The sequence below is a fragment of the Branchiostoma lanceolatum genome, chromosome 16 (genome assembly GCF_035083965.1).
Source record: "Branchiostoma lanceolatum isolate klBraLanc5 chromosome 16, klBraLanc5.hap2, whole genome shotgun sequence".
NCBI classification, from domain to species: Eukaryota; Metazoa; Chordata; class Leptocardii; order Amphioxiformes; family Branchiostomatidae; genus Branchiostoma; species Branchiostoma lanceolatum.
Window position 1 is genome coordinate 4,441,676 of NC_089737.1, and position 18,411 is coordinate 4,460,086.

An 18,411-nucleotide genomic window follows, 5' to 3' on the forward strand; every position below is an offset into this window, starting at 1 on the left:
TATGCCTCACAGCCTTTTTGGTAAACATTAGGGGTGGGTACCGGTACCGTGTACCGGTACAAAACCGGTATTTCTTAATGGACCGGTCAAAAAAAAAACGGTCCGTAAAAAATCAGTGGACCGGCCTATGGACCGATTAGAAAATTCATAGTGCCAGGCGGCCACATAACTGGTCTAAGAAAGTACAAAACAGCAGATTTAACTTCGTTTTCGAAGACGTTAGCTGTGAATCATACCTAGAAACACTTAAAGGATTAGTAAACAGACGGCGAGAAGAGTATAATTATAATGTTGAGACAAAGTGCAAACCTAAGAAATTATATCGTTCCAGACATGACGTTTGGAGACTTTTGCGTGTGTCTCGCTCTCCAAAATATGATGTACTGCGACACTACTATAATCAGGTACAGGTACAGGTCCGGACCTGGACCTGACCCTCTGGACCTGGACCTGGACCGGACCTGAATTGCTTGTACCGGTACCCACCCCTAGTAAACATTCAATTTCATTCACAGATATCTGATACCAGCCGGACGAGTCCATTCTGATGCAGGAGGGTAAAGAAGTCATGTTCAATGCCGAAGTTATGTCGACCCCTGCGACGCCTAGCAACCTTGCTTTTGTCGTAGTAGTGATAAAACAGCGTCCTATTGCGCATGTCCGTGGCGAATGGGTAGAAGCCGTACAGGGTGATGACGTCACAGAACCGAGATGCCAGGATGTAGGCAATGAGCCCGGATGTAGGGGACTTCAATTTGGGAATAAACGTTTCACGGAGTGGTCTGAAATAAAAATAGAAACATAGATCTGGATGTGCTCAGAAGTCTGACGTGTCGGGATCATATTTTAAATATGATCTTTCAATGGATTCACATAATGGTACAATATTAGGTTATCGAATATCTGTAGACATACGCTATTCTTTTCTTTCAAACATAGTTTCCTCATAGTCATAGTTTTACATAGAGCCACTCTTTGAGTAGTGCAACACACACACACACACACACACACACACACACACACACACACACACACACACACACACACACACACACACACACACACACATCACACACAACGCATACCCATACATACACACACATACATACATACACACACACACAACACACACAACACACACATAGACACACACACACACACACAGACACACACACACACGCACAAACACACGTACACAGACATTGCCACAATAAGGTCCTTACTTCGTGAACACCAGTGGAACATTACTTCTCGAGTATGTGACGGTGATGTTTAGCTTGTTCTCCTTTAAGAGCGCCTCCAGTGACTCAAGAGACCGGATAACTGCCCCTGTCCTTAACTTCACATAGCTGAAGACGCTGTTGTTTAGTAGGGTCAGATGTTGGAGAACACCCTCTCTCGTACGCGTGTCTTTTGACGAAAGTTCCGTTCCTAGTTGTTTTACTCCCGTCCAGTTAATGAAGGATAAGTTTGATTTTCGTCCAACGTCCTGAAGATGAAAAAAATTTGAGTATACATTGAAAAAAATTGCACCTGTACAAACAGGTGTTAGATGTTAGATAAGCAATTAATAAAAGTCTCGATAAAGATTCTTTGTTCCCTTCTTTTGCATAACCGATTAAATGACTTCCGAAAATAATTTCATCAGGTTGGTAGAATATAAAATATAGGAGATTCTTTTTACACAACCAGGTAATCTCACCTGCTAACGTTTCGGTGTCTGTCAGACACCTTCTTCAGAGCTTCTGACTGGAGTACTGCTTCTCACCGCTATACGTAGCCGATGTAGGTGGCGCTTTTACGGTGAGAACACTGTCCCAAACGTGGCTAAGCTTACGACGAGGGGGGATACAAGCTTAGCGGTGAGAAGCAGTACTCCAGTCAAAAGCTCTGAAGAAGGTGTCTGATAGACATCGAAACGTTAGCAAGTGAGATTACCTGGTTGTGTAAAAAGAATCTCCACCATCCCGGTTAAATGACTGTATATGCGTTACGGTAACACATCACTTGAGCACAGTAGGCACAAGCTTCGAAAGACAGGACTGGAAGGTTTGATCCACTCGCAACGAGAATAATCCCTGTACTCTTTTCGATAAGTGTGGTGGGTTCTTTAAGGTTAACGTGATTGAGGTGTGGCTCTCCTTAACACGGTTATGCATTGTAGGGAAGTTGAGATTGCTTCTTAAGAATTTGAGAATCTGAAGAAAGTGTCTTCTTACAAAATATCCTTTCTTACCTGCTCGTAATCTTTTATGGCGGCCATATTCATTCTGATGACGTAATCATGACTGTCGATCTCGTTCCCACAGCTGCTGTTGAGAAGTATCCCACCGTTACCAACGATTGCGCATGCGTGATAATGATGAACTGGTGTTTTTGGTGTTGGACAGCCTTTCCTCTTTTTACACTTCTTTTTACGGTTTTTGTAGTCGGAGAAGTATGCAAAGTTCTCAAACGGTTTCAGTTTCTGCAATGACTTGTCAAGTCTGAAAAAAGGAAATATAGAGTTAACAGTGCATTAACCTTGCACAAGAATGAATGAATGAATGAATGAACTTTATTGCTCGACAATTGTACACGGCAAAATGTATGGCAACAATGACAAGGCAATCAATACAATGAATACTAAAATAGTCTATTCTATTCTGAACACTATAACCACAAGAATATGAACGCAATTGGGGTACCGACATGATATACGTTAAACATTTCTGTCTATTACAATACATTCTCTCTTTTGTAGAGCGCTACATATGTATTGGCCTAAGTACTTAGATATGGTGTCGGGGCATGACATAAGTAGATTAAAAATGTCTGTGTTTGCCTTTGGCAAAGGTTTACTGGATGATCTTCAGTCCATCCATTAGCAAAACACCGTTACTTATCATTTATAAAGATCCTTGCCCTAAATTTCAATGTTTGATCTTACACAGACAGAATTTAACGTCAACTCAGCTTTAGATAATTAGTAGTAGTTGGTAATATACTGTGTTAGGTATAACGAGTGCTATCCTTTTGTCATACAAAAATGGCTTCTTGGACAACTGAATGCCTTGGAGAAAACTTCAAGGTGATTTATTTGTCGAAAGATCAAAATACTACTTATGGAGTTTTGGACCACCTTGTGAGATTCTTTTTCACGTTCGCGTCTAACTTTTTTTTTCTTGGCTGCAAATTCTTCGTCACCTTAGGTGCCCTGAATGAACGACTAGACAGTAGTTATTGTGTGAAAAGAATAACAACAACATGACATAGTAGCGTCCAGTGTCAGAAGAAGTCAAGTTGCTATGTGATGATTAAGCCTAGTGTCGACGCCAATTGTTATCCAGGTTGAAAATTGTAGCAACACACATATATATAATGAATAACTTTATTGCACGACAATTGTACATGTCGTATGTATGGCAAGTATTCGTAAACATAATACAAAGTAGAAGTATAGAATAAATTAACATCCTAATTACTAATACAATACAATAAGGGCTAGCATACATTTTTATATAGCGTAACAGTTATGATCTAGTTGGTTTAATCATTAGTTTTGGTATTTTTCCTAATGTGAAAGCAGTCGTTAAGATATCTACGTATTTTCGTATTGTGGGGATTGTTGCATTTAAATATATATATATATATATATATATATATATATATATATGATGTTTTACGTCATAAGCTATTAACACTTGTTTTAAGCTATTAACACTTCTCAAAACAAGTACAAGTTTAAGAGTCTCGATGCTACAGACCGTTTTGAGTACATATTTAAATGCAACATTCCCCACAATGCGAACATAGGTAAATATCTAAACGACTGTTTTTACATAAGAAAAAATACCGAAACTATGATTAAACCAACTCGATTATACAACTATGTCAAAAACGTATGCTAGCCCTTATTGTATTGTACTAGTAATTTGGATGTTAAGTTTTATTCTATACTTCTATTTTGTTTACGAATTATGGCCATACTTTGTACCATGTACAATTGTCGTGCAATAAAGTTCTTCTATAGTTGTAAATTAGGAATATGTGAAAAGACTGAATATATAAACCACCTTGTGAGATTATTTTTCACGTCCACGTCGACCGTATTGTTTCCTGTTGGCTGGACATGTTTCGTCACTTTAGGGGCCCTGAATGAACAGATATGAATAGACAGCAATTATTGTATGAGGAACATCAAAATTGTATAATAGCTTCTGTGATGTCAGTAATATAGATCAAGTTACTATATCATGATTGAGCATAGCTATAGCATTGTCAGTTATACTGTTAAAGGTAACCCAAGCAATATTAGGGCCCGAAAATTGGATTTTGAAAGTCAAGTTATTTAGTCATTTCTATACATGATTAGTTCAAAGAACGTTATCACAATGTATAGCAACGTCCATCATGCAAAAATATGACGTTGTTGTGATGTGAGAACTCACTGAAAATTTTTTGTAGGCTCGTGAAACTAAGGGGATCATCGTACGGCACGATTTTGCGTGGTTTTAAAATGTTCGAAGTATGAAGTTATTACGCAACTGTGCTAAACAATGTTAGTACATGTCACTTTCGTAAAGATTTCAGCATTTTTAATGTCTATTTTTTGGGCCCTAATATTGCTTTGGTTGCCTTTAACAGTTAAGAAATAATGTCTGCACCCCTTCCAATACATCTGTCAATATTGAAGTGTGTATTCAGAGAGGTGGGCGTGACCCTGTTCGCTTGTCTTACATGCAGGGTCATGAACTGTGACTCACCTTGTAGTGTTGGCTTGTATGTGTGTGTCTAAGACCATCTGTCTCAGCTGGATTCTATTCTGCACTGCCTTTAGACTGTAACTGTTAAAACAAACATGATTTAGTCAAATGTTTTGGCAAAAAATGTAATAATAGTAAAACGCGCTACAGTACGGCAGTATAAGACAGTAAGGGATATTGGCATTGCTTGTATTAATACCATAACACAATGCAAAGAGCCATTGTCTAAATGTATAACAAAGCACAAACGTTTAAACGATCAATAGACACATTTACGAATAAGTTATGTTGAAGTATTTTGGCGCTTGTGTTTTGAAAATCGGTTTCTTTCTTGAGTCTATTTTTATACCAAAAGACTTACGTATTATGAATGTTTTCGAACGACGCACGTATGCGTAAACAATTTATGACCTTTGCGTACGTTCGAATGCAATACTAAAGCTATATGATCTGGAATAATATTGATGCCCTTACCTTGTTAATGTTGAGATGTCAAAAGTTACAAAGTTGTAGTAGAGTATTACCGATAACGTGAAGAGAATGGTCAACATAAAGAACGACATCGGCCGGGATGGAGTCACCATCTTGATAGCACTGTGTTTTTACAGACAACCCGTCCGACTACTAATTAGTGGGTTCATTATGTAGTCAACGTTTACAGAAGATAACAAATAGTTAATCGAACACTGAAGTTTTACAAACGGCCTCCTCGACAAAATAATGAAAGGGGGATAGCAGCATTCTTCCAGGACAGAGGGGCGATTTTAAGAAACGCTAAAGGCTTAAGATATAACACTTCAGATCAGCTATAAGAATGAAGGACGTTTTTCTTGACTATGATGACCGGAAAACCCACTTAGGGCCATGCCATTCTATTGACGGGGGGGGGGGGGTGGTAAGAAGGTATAGGAAACTGCACGGTTTCACAATGATTAAACATTTAAACTGCATAGAAAGTTTGACAAACACACATTCAATACCTGAGAGAACAAAACTTCGTGTTTTGCCCGAGTTATGAAATAACGTTTTTCAAGTATGAATAATCAAATTTCATAGGGGGCAAGGGGTATTTATTTTTGGCCGCTGACCCACAAAACAAAAATAGTTTACCCTGTTGACATGTATTTCACTTTTGAACTCAGCAAGGAGGTTAGAAATACACATGGAACAACGACTGAGCTTTTTGCAATGCTGGACGTTCATTTGAAGTTCAATGTTGTCAAAACGCTAGTATGCTCCACCAAAGGAGGTTATCTATTAAATTCAAATTATGAGGATAAACGCTATTCACCTTTATTTCCGCTTGTTCAATTGAATTCAATGCGCTTCGTTTTGTTGATGGATCCAATTACATACTAGGAGGTGATAATCCTTACCGTGTACAGATAGGTATATACATCAAAGAATATTTGAACATTAGAACAAGCAATGTATAATGACACGTGAAATTACGATATGTTGCTCTATCCCATATGATTGTGTGTAATCAAACTCATTTGTATGCACTTATTCGTTTGTATGTATGTATAGATGTAGTAGACCTTACGAAAGTCGCTTTATGTGCATTTGTTGTGTCAATAAAAATCTATCTCTCTAAACATTTTGAATAAATACTGCATTTTGTTATTATTTGAATGACGGTTAAATGAATGGGAACGACGTTTTGTTATCATAGACTGAACGGAAATACGAAGGTACAATTCTTACTTAAATCTCTCAAAATAACATGATATAACTGTATAGCACACCTTATACTATAGTATGTCAATCATGGCGTCATGACATTGTATTTACAATTATATAAGAATAATGCATAACAAAAGGCATATGGGTCAATAAAAATGTTATACAGTGCAGTAAATATGAATCATAACTGGATAGATCGGCTTTCTTATGGTTTGAATAAGAAAAATATCAGGGTGGTGTTGAAAAATCATGAAAATAAGATTTATAGCATAAGGCCACGCTAATTTAAATTCTTGGTTAGCGGATTTTTTTTCTAAATTTTAGCACAAAAAAAATCATGAAAACAGAAGGCTGGGGTGAAAACTTGCACCTGACCCTGTTCACTCCCTGAAATTGTGTGCACCAAAGTACAAACTTTCCTCTGAGATTCTGTTTTCCTGTTAATTTTCCAATCTAGCATTTTTTTTTAAATTCTGTTAACCAAGAAATTAAAATGGTGTGGCCTAATGGAAAAGAAGATATAAGGGAAAATATATTAAAAAAAAAAAAAAAAACTACTTACTGCTTATTTCTAAAAACACCCTGAAGAGTATTCTTGGTCTGGCATAAATGCTCAATAAATGATATTTGAAATTTTGGAGATCAGTCTGGTTTTTATTTCGGCATTTTGTCATTGGTGTTTTAGTCACTATTCATATCATAACAAAATGCAGCAAATTGGCAAAACAGTTACTAGTAGTTTCAATCTTCATGATATACCCCAGAAAACGAGTGTAGCATTGGCCTTTTATTTCAAACTTTGCATCATACATACAGTATATATTTCAGAATATTTCATTTCCCATTCTGCTGTGAAAAAAATAATAATAATTCACTGAATTCTGTTAGCTTCCCTACCCCTAGATTTATTTCCAAGCAGATATTTGGCAGGGAAATTGTAACATTCAGGCTGCAATGTTCTTTCGTAGGTTCCCTTAACCAATGGAAAACAATACTGCAAGAATACTGTAAGCCTTGAAATATTTGCGGTACTTTTAATTTTGCTGTGACCTGTTAGCATGAAATCATAACACCGCGAAAATGTGTTTTGTAATTCTACTGTAGAACAGAATTGTTTCAACTACAAATTTAAACACCGTGAAAACCTCTTTTTTTCTTCCATAGTACCACCAAATAAAACCACTGTGAAAGTATATGCATTTACAGTATTCTGTAATTTCCCTTCCAACATCTACTTGGAGCTTAGCGGTGACTTAGTTAACAGTGATTTCTGTTGTGACACTAAGAGCCAGTGACCTCATAAGAATTAACAAGTTTTCACCATTAATTGTACACTATTTCTTATGTACAAACACCTCTACAAACTTGAACACATTGCTACCCCTATGCGAGTCACCACAAGATAGAACTACAAGTCAATATCGACTTCCATCCTTTTACTACTAACTCATGCTGGTTAATATTGACGAAAACAAATGTTACATGTACATGTACCACCAGTTAATATGGTATAACTTTACCATGTGCACTTAGGCCACACCATTTTAACTTCTTGGTTAACGGAATTTTTAAAAAAAATGCTAGATTAGAAAATCAACAGGAAAACAGAATCTCAGAAGAAAGTTTGTACTTCGGTGCACACAATTTCAGGGAGTGAACAGGGTCCGGTGCAATTTTCCACCCCAGCCTTCTGTTTTCATGATTTTTTCCTGCTAAAATTGAAAAAAAAATCTGTTAACCAAGAAATTAAATTTGTGTGGCCTAATATATAGCTGTAAACAGATGTTAATGACACAAATGTCACAACATACTTACACCCTTGTAAGTTGTATACTAGTAGCTGTTACCACATATCTTCATATTAACTTATATTCATCAATAATTAAATATCAGACAATGTGGGTGTGTATTGGCAAATTTGGAACAAAACGATTCAAATTTCAAATAGTTGTGCAAGAGAAGAAGATACTGAAAGAAAACAAATTTTCTGTATGCACAAAATTAATGCTGATCCCAAAATTTCATACAAAACAGATGCTGAAATGCTTCAGTTCTAACCACACTTAAAATGTAGCGACACGTTTTGTGACAGAAAATACACAACCACCAGTCAACCAATCAGAAAGCAGCAATAGAGGTCGGCTAAAGTCATGAACTTCTTGAGTATGAAAGCGACAATTTTTTCCCCGATTGTCCTCTAAAAGACGCCTCTCTTTTTGTACAATGTGATAATTTTTACAGGCATTTTGAGTCCGAGTGAAACATTCATACACTACATTATAACGTCTCAAGTTCCATATATATCCTTTACATTTGTGCAAATTAATATTTGTAAAAAATAATGAAGAATTACAAAATCAATCAAGAAATGACCACCTATATCATGGCTAACAGAATGAAACATAATTCTAGTTTAATATTTAACACAAAATGCACAGCCATAATAGAACATAATTATTCACACTAAAGAATGCCTTCTAGAACAGCTATGCAAACTGTTTCTACAAATTTTATCACAGCATTAAACATGCTGTAAAGCTGTCAATATGTACCTTTCTTAGAGTTACTCATAATTCCTAAAAGTAGTACTTGTATACATACATACTGATCATGTACATAGCTAGAGTTGCGAGTGTTTGTTGTACAATGCAAGTATAATACATGTAACAGACACACCGTATTGGCCAAATTAATGTGAGAAAAACTTCCTTAACGAATCCTAAGACTGGCTATTTAACAGTGACGTCACAGTACAAAATGTTGCAACTGTCCTTTCTTGTTTTGTTTTTTTTGTTGTTGTTTTTGTTTACTTGAATGCTCAGCAACATCCGCTCTTCTGTTCCTGTGGTTCGTCCTCTGTGATCTGAATGTTTCTCCGCGTGGACCCGGGTTTGGCTGTGGCATCGGGTTTGGAATTGGAGTCCTTTTCTAACATTCCTAACAAATCAAAAAACAACTCTGTTAGCAATACAACCAATCAAACGCCTTTGAACAATAGAGTGACTCAATTATTCAATTTATGCTTCAGAATCTGATGGGCTATCTTATACATGTAGTTTGAATATCTAGTACCAAAGTTGTGCCCTTAAGCTTGGAAAAGGCACTTTACAAATTTCTTCACTTGACTCAGGTGAAAATGAGTACCTAGTTTCAGTTAGGGACATCCTTTCTAATCATAATGTAAAGCAGAGGTCCCGTGTTTGAGGAGAGCCTTACGGTAATTTACCAGTTGTGTCTTGCAAACAAAAAACAAGAGGTCAACCTATATTCTAGTCAAATTTATATACAATGTATATGTTAACCTGCAAAGTGCGAAGTAAAACTTACATTAGTACCTAACAAAGCCTGTAAACAATAATTGCATTACAACTTAAGACCACACCAATTTAATTTCTTGGTTAACGGATTTTTTGAAAAAATGCTAAATTCCAAAATCAACATAAAAACAGAATCTCAGAGGAAAGTCTGTACTTTGGTGCACACAGTTTTAGGGTGTGAACATACAGGGTCATATGCAAGTTTTCACCCCAGCCTTCTGTTTACATGATTTTTTGTTGTTGCTAAAAAAAAAAATTAAAAAACTGTCAACCAAGAAATTGAATTGGTGTGGCCTAATGGCGAGAATATCTTTGGCCCAAGAATCTTTGAAAAGCGCCGCCAGGCGATATGTATTTCTGCTAAAACAAATAAACTGAAACTGAGAATCGTAACAAAATATTTCCGTATAGTAATCATTTATGTAAATCAATATCAAGTTCTTAACCTTCAGCACACTGATGTAGCCGTTTGGTACCCTATTCTCAGTTGGTTACAGAGTTAGGCAGCAGGGAGAAGGTTAAGGTATCGTCTAAGGGTGGCTGAGGAATTTTGGGATGTTTTTGAAAAAAAACTTTCTTAAGCTTTATAAACCTTCCTCAACCTTAATTTTTTTTCAGGTAGTACCTTATAGCAAGGTGATAATTTATGCAAATTAGTATGATGTCATGATTACGTCATTAAGATTTATAAGGCCACGCCGCTTTTTTAGAAAAAACGCTCTCCTTGGCTTATGTTTCGATGTTCATCAATATAAGTTTGCAGTAATGTACATGATAGTAATACTTAAAGAATGACGCGTGGCTACGTGAATATTATGAAATATAGATTTTTGGCGATTTTTTTGTCATCAAACAAAAAAAATTAAGGTTGAGGAAGGTTTATAAAGCTTAAGAAAGAGTTTTTTCAAAAACATCCCAAAATTCCTCAGCCACCCTTAGACGATACCTTACAGGGAATACTTACTCTTAGTAAGGTCTAGAAACATCTCCTCTACCCCTTTGTTGAGTTTTGCGGACGTGTGGAAGTGTTTGGCTCCCACCGACGTCGCGTAGGCCTCCGCCTCTTCCGCTGGAACGTTTCGCTGCTTCTCTAAATCTATCTTGTTTCCTTTGAGAAAGAAAGAAGACAAAAATGCTCGGTTAGACAAGCAGCTAGAGTATTTCAGTTTTCTTGCCAGAAAAGTCTAAGCATACTGGCGCCTTCTATACTGTGATTTGGACCCCCTATGCTGTGATCTGGACCCCTATATGCTGTGTTTCAACCAGCATAGGGGTGTTTCTTTCTGGAAAGAATTCGAACCTTGTGACCCTTCATAAATCTTATACATGTACAAAGTTAATACATTTGTATTTGGCTTTAGGATGAGGCTGTGACAGAGGGAAAAGTTTAGTTTGCAAAATTTATCCCTCAAAATGCAGGAAATAGTGTCACATCAGGTTATGACTTTTAAAACTTTCTACTGTGGAAAGGAAAGTGATTTTGAACCAGTTTAGCTCAAATGAACTCAATGAACAGATGAGCTATTCTTCCACTGGTCGTGACAGAGAAGACAGATGCTATGTACAGTATTCACAGGTTCATTGTACCGGGGAAATTCCCCTAGTTCTTTTTGACATGCACAATGACAGTGTTCAACGGCTTAACGTCCCGTCCTAAGGACTGCAACCTTTTCCGGTAGCGTGCATGTCGGGTGAGCGACACAGCCGGGATCGAACCCGGGGCGTCTAGTTCCAAAGGCAAGATTTAAACCACTGGACTACGCACGCTAAAAGCATAGGGGTGTTTCTGGAAATAACCTTGTGACCCTTCATAAATCTTAATACATGTACAAAGTTAATACATTTGTATTTGGCTTTAGGATGAGGTTGTGATATATAGAGGGAAAACTTTACTTTGCAAAAGTTATCCCTCAAAATGTAGGAAATAGTGTCACATTGGGTTATGACTTTTAAAACTTTCTACTGTGGTTATGTCTTTGTCACTCCATGCCACCCTCCCGAACAGGCCCGCTATCGCTCGGTAACATTACCCCCCATAGCGGCCTTGCCCTTTCATGCCTATAAAATCACTTCTGGCGACGTTATTGACAGTTGTTCATGACTAATTAATGAGTTAGCCTTATTTGGCACAAACAGCCATTATTTTTGCTCTGAATCCAAAGTAGCATAACCTGATTGGTTGATAGCATCCCAGCGTCCTTTGCACTTTTACTCTAGATGAGCTTAAGCCAACCCTCTGATTGGCTGCAAGCTGTTTTGGTGGTGACATCTCCAGAAGCGATTTTACAGGCTTGAAAGGGCAGGGCCGCTATGGGAGGTAACGTTACCGAGCGATAGCGGGCCAGTTCGGGCGGGTGCTTCATGCAGGACATTCGCTGCGCAAATTTGTTCTTCTGCACCTGACTATACTGTGAAAAATTCTGTTGAGAACCCTGTATCTTATCATCAACCTTGCAAATTGGTGTATCAATACATTGCTAAGAACTTATAATAAGCTTTACTATAATTACATATTTGTTTGTTTCATCTTTGGTCCAGGAAAATAAACATTTCTTTCTTACCTGCTATACAAAGAGTGACTTCACTGCCCAGCATTTTCCGCAGCTCCTTAACCCAGTTTTTCACCTGGAGAAAACAAGTTTTCAAGTTAAAAGAATAAGATGCTGCATGAGATGCTTTAACCTTCTCCCTGCCGCCTAATAACCCAACAACCAATAGATCTTTCTCACACGGCGGCCATGATAGAATGAAAACGAGGCCCTTGTGGCATACAATAGACCGATCCTAACTGTCAATCACAATTAGCAGTTTAGCCAATGATTACCTGATAATTGGAGAATCGACCAATGAGGAAGTGGCTGCATGACCGTCAAATATTTGAATTCCTCTGTTTTATTTTGCATTTCTACGTTTTGACGGACGAGGGCGGGGACTATGGGATCGGTCAACAAAGCTCTAAAGTGCTGCATCTTTTTTGTGCATTACATTAGTTATAATATTGATACTTGGATATCATATTTTAAAACTTATTCATTCAGTTAATGTGATTAAAGAGGAAAACTAAATCTGTACATTATTTTTGCTTCTTTGCCTCAGTGGCCTCGTCTTCATTCTATCATATCCGCCGTGTGAGAAAGGTGTATATACACGTTTGATGACAAAAGGCTCAGCAGGCTAGCAATCTACATTCTTTCTTACACTACTACTTACACTGCCAAACACAAATCTTAAGAAGTTGGTGTACTATCATTGCCTAAGAGCAGCATACATAACAGCTGAGCATTTTTGACAAATATGCTATCATCACCTATAATGGTATCTATATACATCTGACATCAGGTTCAGGATTTAATGCAATTAGCTTGCTAGGTTCTATCAGATTCTCATTGATTCTTGGGAATGGAACATGATCTGCATATCACAATACAAGTGTATTTCCTTGTGGAACTGCTTCTCTAATTTATCATAGTAGACACATTTGAAAGTCTAACTTACACTCTAAGCTTAAAAATAGTCAGTTTGGGCAAAATTGTGGATTGTCCCTGAAGAAAGATGCTGGAATTCATAATCATATGTTCAGGAGTGTAGAGTGTAGGAACCATGTCATCGGACATACATTATTAGACATGTATGTATATCTGATGACATGGAAAAACTGGGTGAATATGTGCTTTTGTGCACCTAAAATTGGTGCTGTGCACCTGATTTTTGATTGTGAGTGCACCAGTACTTCTAGCTAGACATTTGGCTATGTACGTAAAGGCACTATAGTACACTAATATACACTTTATTCTTCACATTCAAGCATCAGAAAAAATAGTTTTGCTGACAATCTAATTCTATCTTTTTAATATTTCATGTCGGACACACGAAATTTTTCTCTGCACCTTAATTTCTAGGTTTGGTGTACCAGTATATATACATATTCCTGAAAATGAATTCCGAGCCATGCATATACATCAACATACCTTTTGGAAAGAGTCCTCGTCTGTAATATCGTATACTAGAATGGCGCCGTTACTATCTCTGTAGTAGATCGGGCCGAGAGCGTGGAACCTCTCTTGTCCTGCCGTATCCTGTCATGGGACAAAAACACATGCCGTATCGTTCATATTGGTATATAGTACATGTATGTGAAAAGTGGTTTCTCTTAATCTTGTATCAAGCTATTTGCAGAAGACAGTTAGAAACATTGATAGGCATAATTACACAACAGTATTTGCTGAATTTCATTGTTAAGTGGTACCAAGGAGGAACCTTCTTGGTTGTACATATACTAATATGAATAAAGTTTATTCATTTTTTGACAAAAGAATTATTCATAAAAATCATCTCTTTCTTGTTAAAGGCAACCTAAGCAATATCAGGGCATTGAAAGTCATATTTTCAAAACTATCTAATCAAAATAATCACATGGTTGTACTCAATGTGCTCGGGCATTTTGACGTCAGGCAGCCGGAAGTTACCGAAAATTGTCGCCAGAAAACAGTTATGGCTAGATTGTCGGCTGATTATTGGGTCCATTAAATAAAATACTCCTTTTGTGACTTAAGCTTGTTTCTGTTCTCTTTTTAAACGTCCAAAGTATGAAATAATGATGAAAATGTGCAATATGGGGAAGTAAATGTCAATTTCATATTTTGCAATTGAGGTGAGACAACCAACAATGACATGAATCTAAAAATGATCCAATTTCCACTGTACTACATTTTATTCTTGAGAAGAAAATGGCAATTTTACACGAGGTAGGAAAGTCGAAAAAAAATTATCCGAATGCCAATTACCTTAACAATCTGAGTTCTCTCTGACACATAAATATCACACTTTCATTTGAACAAATATTCTTCAACCTACACAGAAATTCACATTTACCTATCAGTATCACCAGAAACTAAAACATTACTTACCCAAATTGCCAAGTTTACTCTTTTCCCAGCTATGTTCAGCTTCTTTGTGAGAAAACTTGCCTGGAGGAAAAAATAATAAAATGCCTAAAGTTATAAAATCTTTGAATTATTCTGTACAACAACACAAATATTTGAGGCGAGATAAGAGCTTGCACATGACCATATGACCAGGTGTTTACCTGTGTGCGAGACACACCTTTTTATGATGTCATAAGTTAATGGGACTGTAATAATGTAAAAATTAGTTAACAGTCCCAAACATCTGGTTTGCTTCAACTGTTCACATACAGTTTCTAACCCAAAGTGAAAACTGCACCGTAAATGCATTTAGTTTTGCAGTGGTTTTTATTTCACAGTAGGTGGGAAATGTTTTTGCGTTGATTAAAGCTCACAGATGAAACAATATTCTGTAATACAGTAGAATTGCAAAACAACTATTTGTGCCGTTTATAGTTTATGATTTCGTAGAAAAAGGTCACCATGAAAAACATATTCAATTTGGCATTCACAGTGGAAGAAGAGGGTACAAGAACCCAAACTTATAATTATCAAAACCTTAAAATTTCCTGTGATAATTATCTATACAACATATTTTGCTAAGCAGTGAAGAACTGATGTTAAATTTACCTTAAGAATATAAGGAAAAATATGTGTTATATCTTAAAATGTTATAGACGCCGCCAATAGCAGGATGATTTTTTTGGAATTCATGTCTGTATACTAAAATAGGGTTTGGTTTTGTCAACCCTTTCAAACTTAATAAATTAATTGTTTGAAAATATTTCGAACCAAGGACGTTGTTCGAACCAAAGATTTTCCGGGGCTTGACAACACTATTTGTTTAGCAACTACCCATGACAGTCATCTAATGTCTTCACAAGAATATTCCTTATCCACTTGTACTGAGTAGAGTATTGTTTCGTCTTATACAAGTATCTAACTGCGACGTTTTATGAAAATTTTCGGACCAAAATTATAAAATGTTCTCTTCAAAATATTAATTTTTCTCACCTATAATTTCACACATGCCTTCGGCGAACTGTTAGAGTATACATCATATACTTCAGATGATATGAAGATATTGTATATTTAGATATAAGGTATAATTTTTTCATACCTGCAAAGTTGAGATGTGTTTATCGTTGAACTTGTCTTCGCAATATCGCAAAACCAGCGACGTTTTTCCAACGCACCCCTCCCCCAGTAATACCACCTTAAACTGGTGGCCTCTAGCGCCTCCCGCGGCCATGTCAGCACCACTAACCAGTCCACAAGACTCTCAAAAGATCTCAGCTTTCGCTCAGTTCGCTTCAAATGTGTCGGTTTTGGGGCAGAAGTGACAAGTTTGGGAAATAACAGGAACACTTGGAAATGTTGAAGTCCAACAAAATGGCGTCTTTCCTTTTGAGAGATGACGTAACGGAATCATGTGACAGGTGAATCACGCGGAATCTCGCGAGATGTTGGGAAAAAAACTAGCGGGAAATTTGAAAAAAAATGGATGTGAATCCATCTACGCCAAAAAAAAAAAGTTACTCAAGCAACTGGATAAAAATTTGAAACAATCTTCGGTCCAAAATCCATCTACTTACCTATCCTCCTATCCGATCATAACATAAACATCATTTTGTATCCATCATTCCATCCATTCATCCATCCATCCATCCATCCATCCATCCACCATTCCACAATATACAAAGAATATCAAAGCACAACAAATTGCGACGACACATAAGTAGAAAATATAACAGAACTTGTTTATTTTTTAACGTTATGTGTTACATGGTCCATATTCCAACGCAACAATATTTCGCAATGAAAGATGATGACAGATCGGATATAACACTACATTGACGGTTTGCATATCACCTCACATAAATTGACACTGTTTCAACTTTTGGAGTTAAGTGGCAGCATTCCTTGATACTAAAACACAACAAAAATAGGACATAGACAACACAGATATAGGGCGTATAGATTTAGAAGCATTTGCGGTGGACAATGGCGGGTCCGGACTCGTCATATTCATTCTTGGTGATCCACATGGACCCAAATGTGGACAGGGACGATAGGATGGACCCACCAATCCACACGGAGTACTTCCTCTCGGGAGGAGCGATGATCTTGATACTCATGGTTGTGGGAGCCAGGGACACCATCTCCTTCTGCATACGGTCACCGATACCAGCGAACATGGTAGAACCTCCTGAGAGGACAATGTTGTGGTACAGTTCCTTACGGACGTCGATGTCGCACTTCATGATGGAGTTGTACACGCTTTCCTGGATGCCGGCAGACTCCATGCCCAGGAAGGAAGGTTGGAAGAGAGCCTCGGCGCAGCGGAAGCGCTCGTTGCCGATGGTGATGACTTGTCCGTCGGGCAGCTCGTAGCTCTTCTCGGTAGCGGTGGAGGTTGCGGCTGTCAGCATCTCGTTTTCGAAGTCAAGCGCGACGTAGCCGAGCTTCTCCTTGATGTCGCGGCAGATTTCGCGTTCGGCTGTGGTGGTGAAAGCGTACCCGCGGTCACACATGACCCTCATCAGGTAGTTGGTGAGCTCGCGGCCGGCCAGGTCTAGACGTAGGATGGCGTGCGGCATAGCGTAGCCCTCGTAGACGGGCACGACGTGAGAGACGCCGTCCCCTGAGTCGAGCACGGTGCCCGTTGTGCGCCCGGAGGCGTACAGGGACAGCACGGCTTGGATGCACACGTACATGGCCGGACTGTTGAAGGTCTCGAACATGATCTGGGTCATCTTTTCCCTGTTGGCCTTGGGGTTGAGGGGAGCCTCTGTCAGGAGGGTGGGGTGTTCCTCGGGGGCGACACGCAGCTCGTTGTAGAAGGTGTGGTGCCAGATCTTCTCCATGTCGTCCCAGTTGGTGACGATGCCGTGTTCTACCGGGTACTTCAGGGTGAGGATACCCCTCTTGCTCTGTGCCTCGTCGCCGACGTAGGCGTCCTTCTGTCCCATACCGACCATCACGCCCTGGTGTCTTGGGCGGCCGACGATGGATGGGAAGACGGCCCTAGGGGCATCGTCGCCGGCGAAGCCAGCCTTGACCAGTCCGGAGCCATTGTCGCAGACCATGGGGGTAGCTTCTTCCTCTTCGTCGTCGCACATGGTGATCGGCACTGGATATGTTGCGTAGTGTGGTCAAAGAAAAATTCAGCGAAGTGATGGTACAGCCACTGTCTCTCGTTTTATTCACCCTCTTCTGTTTTCTTAAGTAAAATGTTTCTCAGAATTAGGTTGAAGGGACGCTGGTTCTTGAGCAAATATGGAAAGTGTACGGTCCGAGCCTTGCGGATAATAAATCCTGTAATAACAAGGCGGAATGTGACTATTATTATTTGCTGATTATTTGCTGACAAAGATTTCTGTTTGGTCAGTCGGCTGTCATTGTAGACTGATCACCATATTCTCCCCGGGTCGGCTTAGGGGTTTTCTAGAAGGCTCAGTAGTCATTATTTTTAGCAGATATTTCAAGTAATCGTTACTAGGGAGATCTCGATGATATGGTTACCAGGCTAGCGATGGGGCGCGAACTAAACCATTGAACGTAACTATGGCTATTTGCTGGAAGCTTTTGCAAGGTAAATAAATAAAGCTTTTAATTCTTGAGCAATTAGAGCCCACTGACCACTGTGACCAGTTATTTCATTTTCTTGTATTCGATAATTATCGTATTCAAGCTTGTTTATTTGTTTGCCTGAGCTGGGAGATAGCTGTTTATAATCATTACTTAAAGGAAACCAAA

The 18,411-nt window shown here is 38.4% G+C and overlaps 3 protein-coding genes across 4 annotated transcripts; all 3 read right to left on the reverse strand.

Annotated features, from left to right (window-relative positions):
• Positions 1 to 495: 495 nt before the first annotated feature.
• Positions 496 to 5,591, reverse strand: LOC136421695 (alpha-2,8-sialyltransferase 8B-like). Of its 2 annotated transcripts, XM_066409178.1 has the most exons (7): positions 5,220 to 5,591; positions 4,746 to 4,826; positions 4,056 to 4,133; positions 3,122 to 3,196; positions 2,237 to 2,486; positions 1,224 to 1,489; positions 496 to 782 (listed from the first exon to the last, which is right to left on the reverse strand). In XM_066409178.1, the coding sequence occupies exons 1-7, from the start codon at positions 5,327 to 5,329 to the stop codon at positions 506 to 508; spliced, it is 1,137 nt and encodes a 378-aa protein (XP_066265275.1). In that variant the 5' UTR covers positions 5,330 to 5,591; the 3' UTR covers positions 496 to 505. The 2 variants fall into 2 exon arrangements, with proteins under 2 accessions (XP_066265275.1, XP_066265276.1); XM_066409179.1 differs by lacking the exon at positions 3,122 to 3,196 and having other exon boundaries at positions 5,220 to 5,590.
• Positions 5,592 to 9,180: 3,589 nt separating this feature from the next.
• LOC136421686 (ras-related protein Rab-21-like) lies at positions 9,181 to 16,033 on the reverse strand. The gene is made up of 6 exons (XM_066409163.1): positions 15,773 to 16,033; positions 14,656 to 14,715; positions 13,717 to 13,824; positions 12,310 to 12,373; positions 10,713 to 10,856; positions 9,181 to 9,368 (listed from the first exon to the last, which is right to left on the reverse strand). Exons 1-6 carry the CDS (start codon positions 15,902 to 15,904, stop codon positions 9,250 to 9,252), a joined length of 627 nt encoding a protein of 208 aa, XP_066265260.1. The 5' UTR covers positions 15,905 to 16,033; the 3' UTR covers positions 9,181 to 9,249.
• A 567-nt stretch (positions 16,034 to 16,600) lies between these two features.
• Positions 16,601 to 17,842, reverse strand: LOC136422011 (actin, muscle-like). Its single transcript, XM_066409620.1, has one exon. It carries the CDS (start codon positions 17,772 to 17,774, stop codon positions 16,635 to 16,637), a length of 1,140 nt encoding a protein of 379 aa, XP_066265717.1. The 5' UTR covers positions 17,775 to 17,842; the 3' UTR covers positions 16,601 to 16,634.
• Positions 17,843 to 18,411: the final 569 nt, after the last annotated feature.

What these genes read in the sequence shown, in the direction of transcription:
- LOC136421695 (XM_066409178.1), bottom strand. Translation starts at nt 5,329, where the DNA reads ATGGTGACTCCATCCCGGCCGATGTCGTTCTTTATGTTGACCATTCTC. An exon ending in ATACAAGCCAACACTACAAG is followed by an intron (nt 4,134 to 4,745) that starts GTGAGTCACAGT and finishes CTGTTCATTCAG; the next exon opens with GGCCCCTAAAGTGACGAAAC. An exon ending in GTTCCACTGGTGTTCACGAA is followed by an intron (nt 783 to 1,223) that starts GTAAGGACCTTA and finishes TTTTTATTTCAG; the next exon opens with ACCACTCCGTGAAACGTTTA.
- LOC136422011 (XM_066409620.1), bottom strand. Translation starts at nt 17,774, where the DNA reads ATGTGCGACGACGAAGAGGAAGAAGCTACCCCCATGGTCTGCGACAAT.
- LOC136421686 (XM_066409163.1), bottom strand. Translation starts at nt 15,904, where the DNA reads ATGGCCGCGGGAGGCGCTAGAGGCCACCAGTTTAAGGTGGTATTACTG. An exon ending in GAGTAAACTTGGCAATTTGG is followed by an intron (nt 13,825 to 14,655) that starts GTAAGTAATGTT and finishes GTCCCATGACAG; the next exon opens with GATACGGCAGGACAAGAGAG. An exon ending in ACGAGGACTCTTTCCAAAAG is followed by an intron (nt 12,374 to 13,716) that starts GTATGTTGATGT and finishes TGTTTTCTCCAG; the next exon opens with GTGAAAAACTGGGTTAAGGA.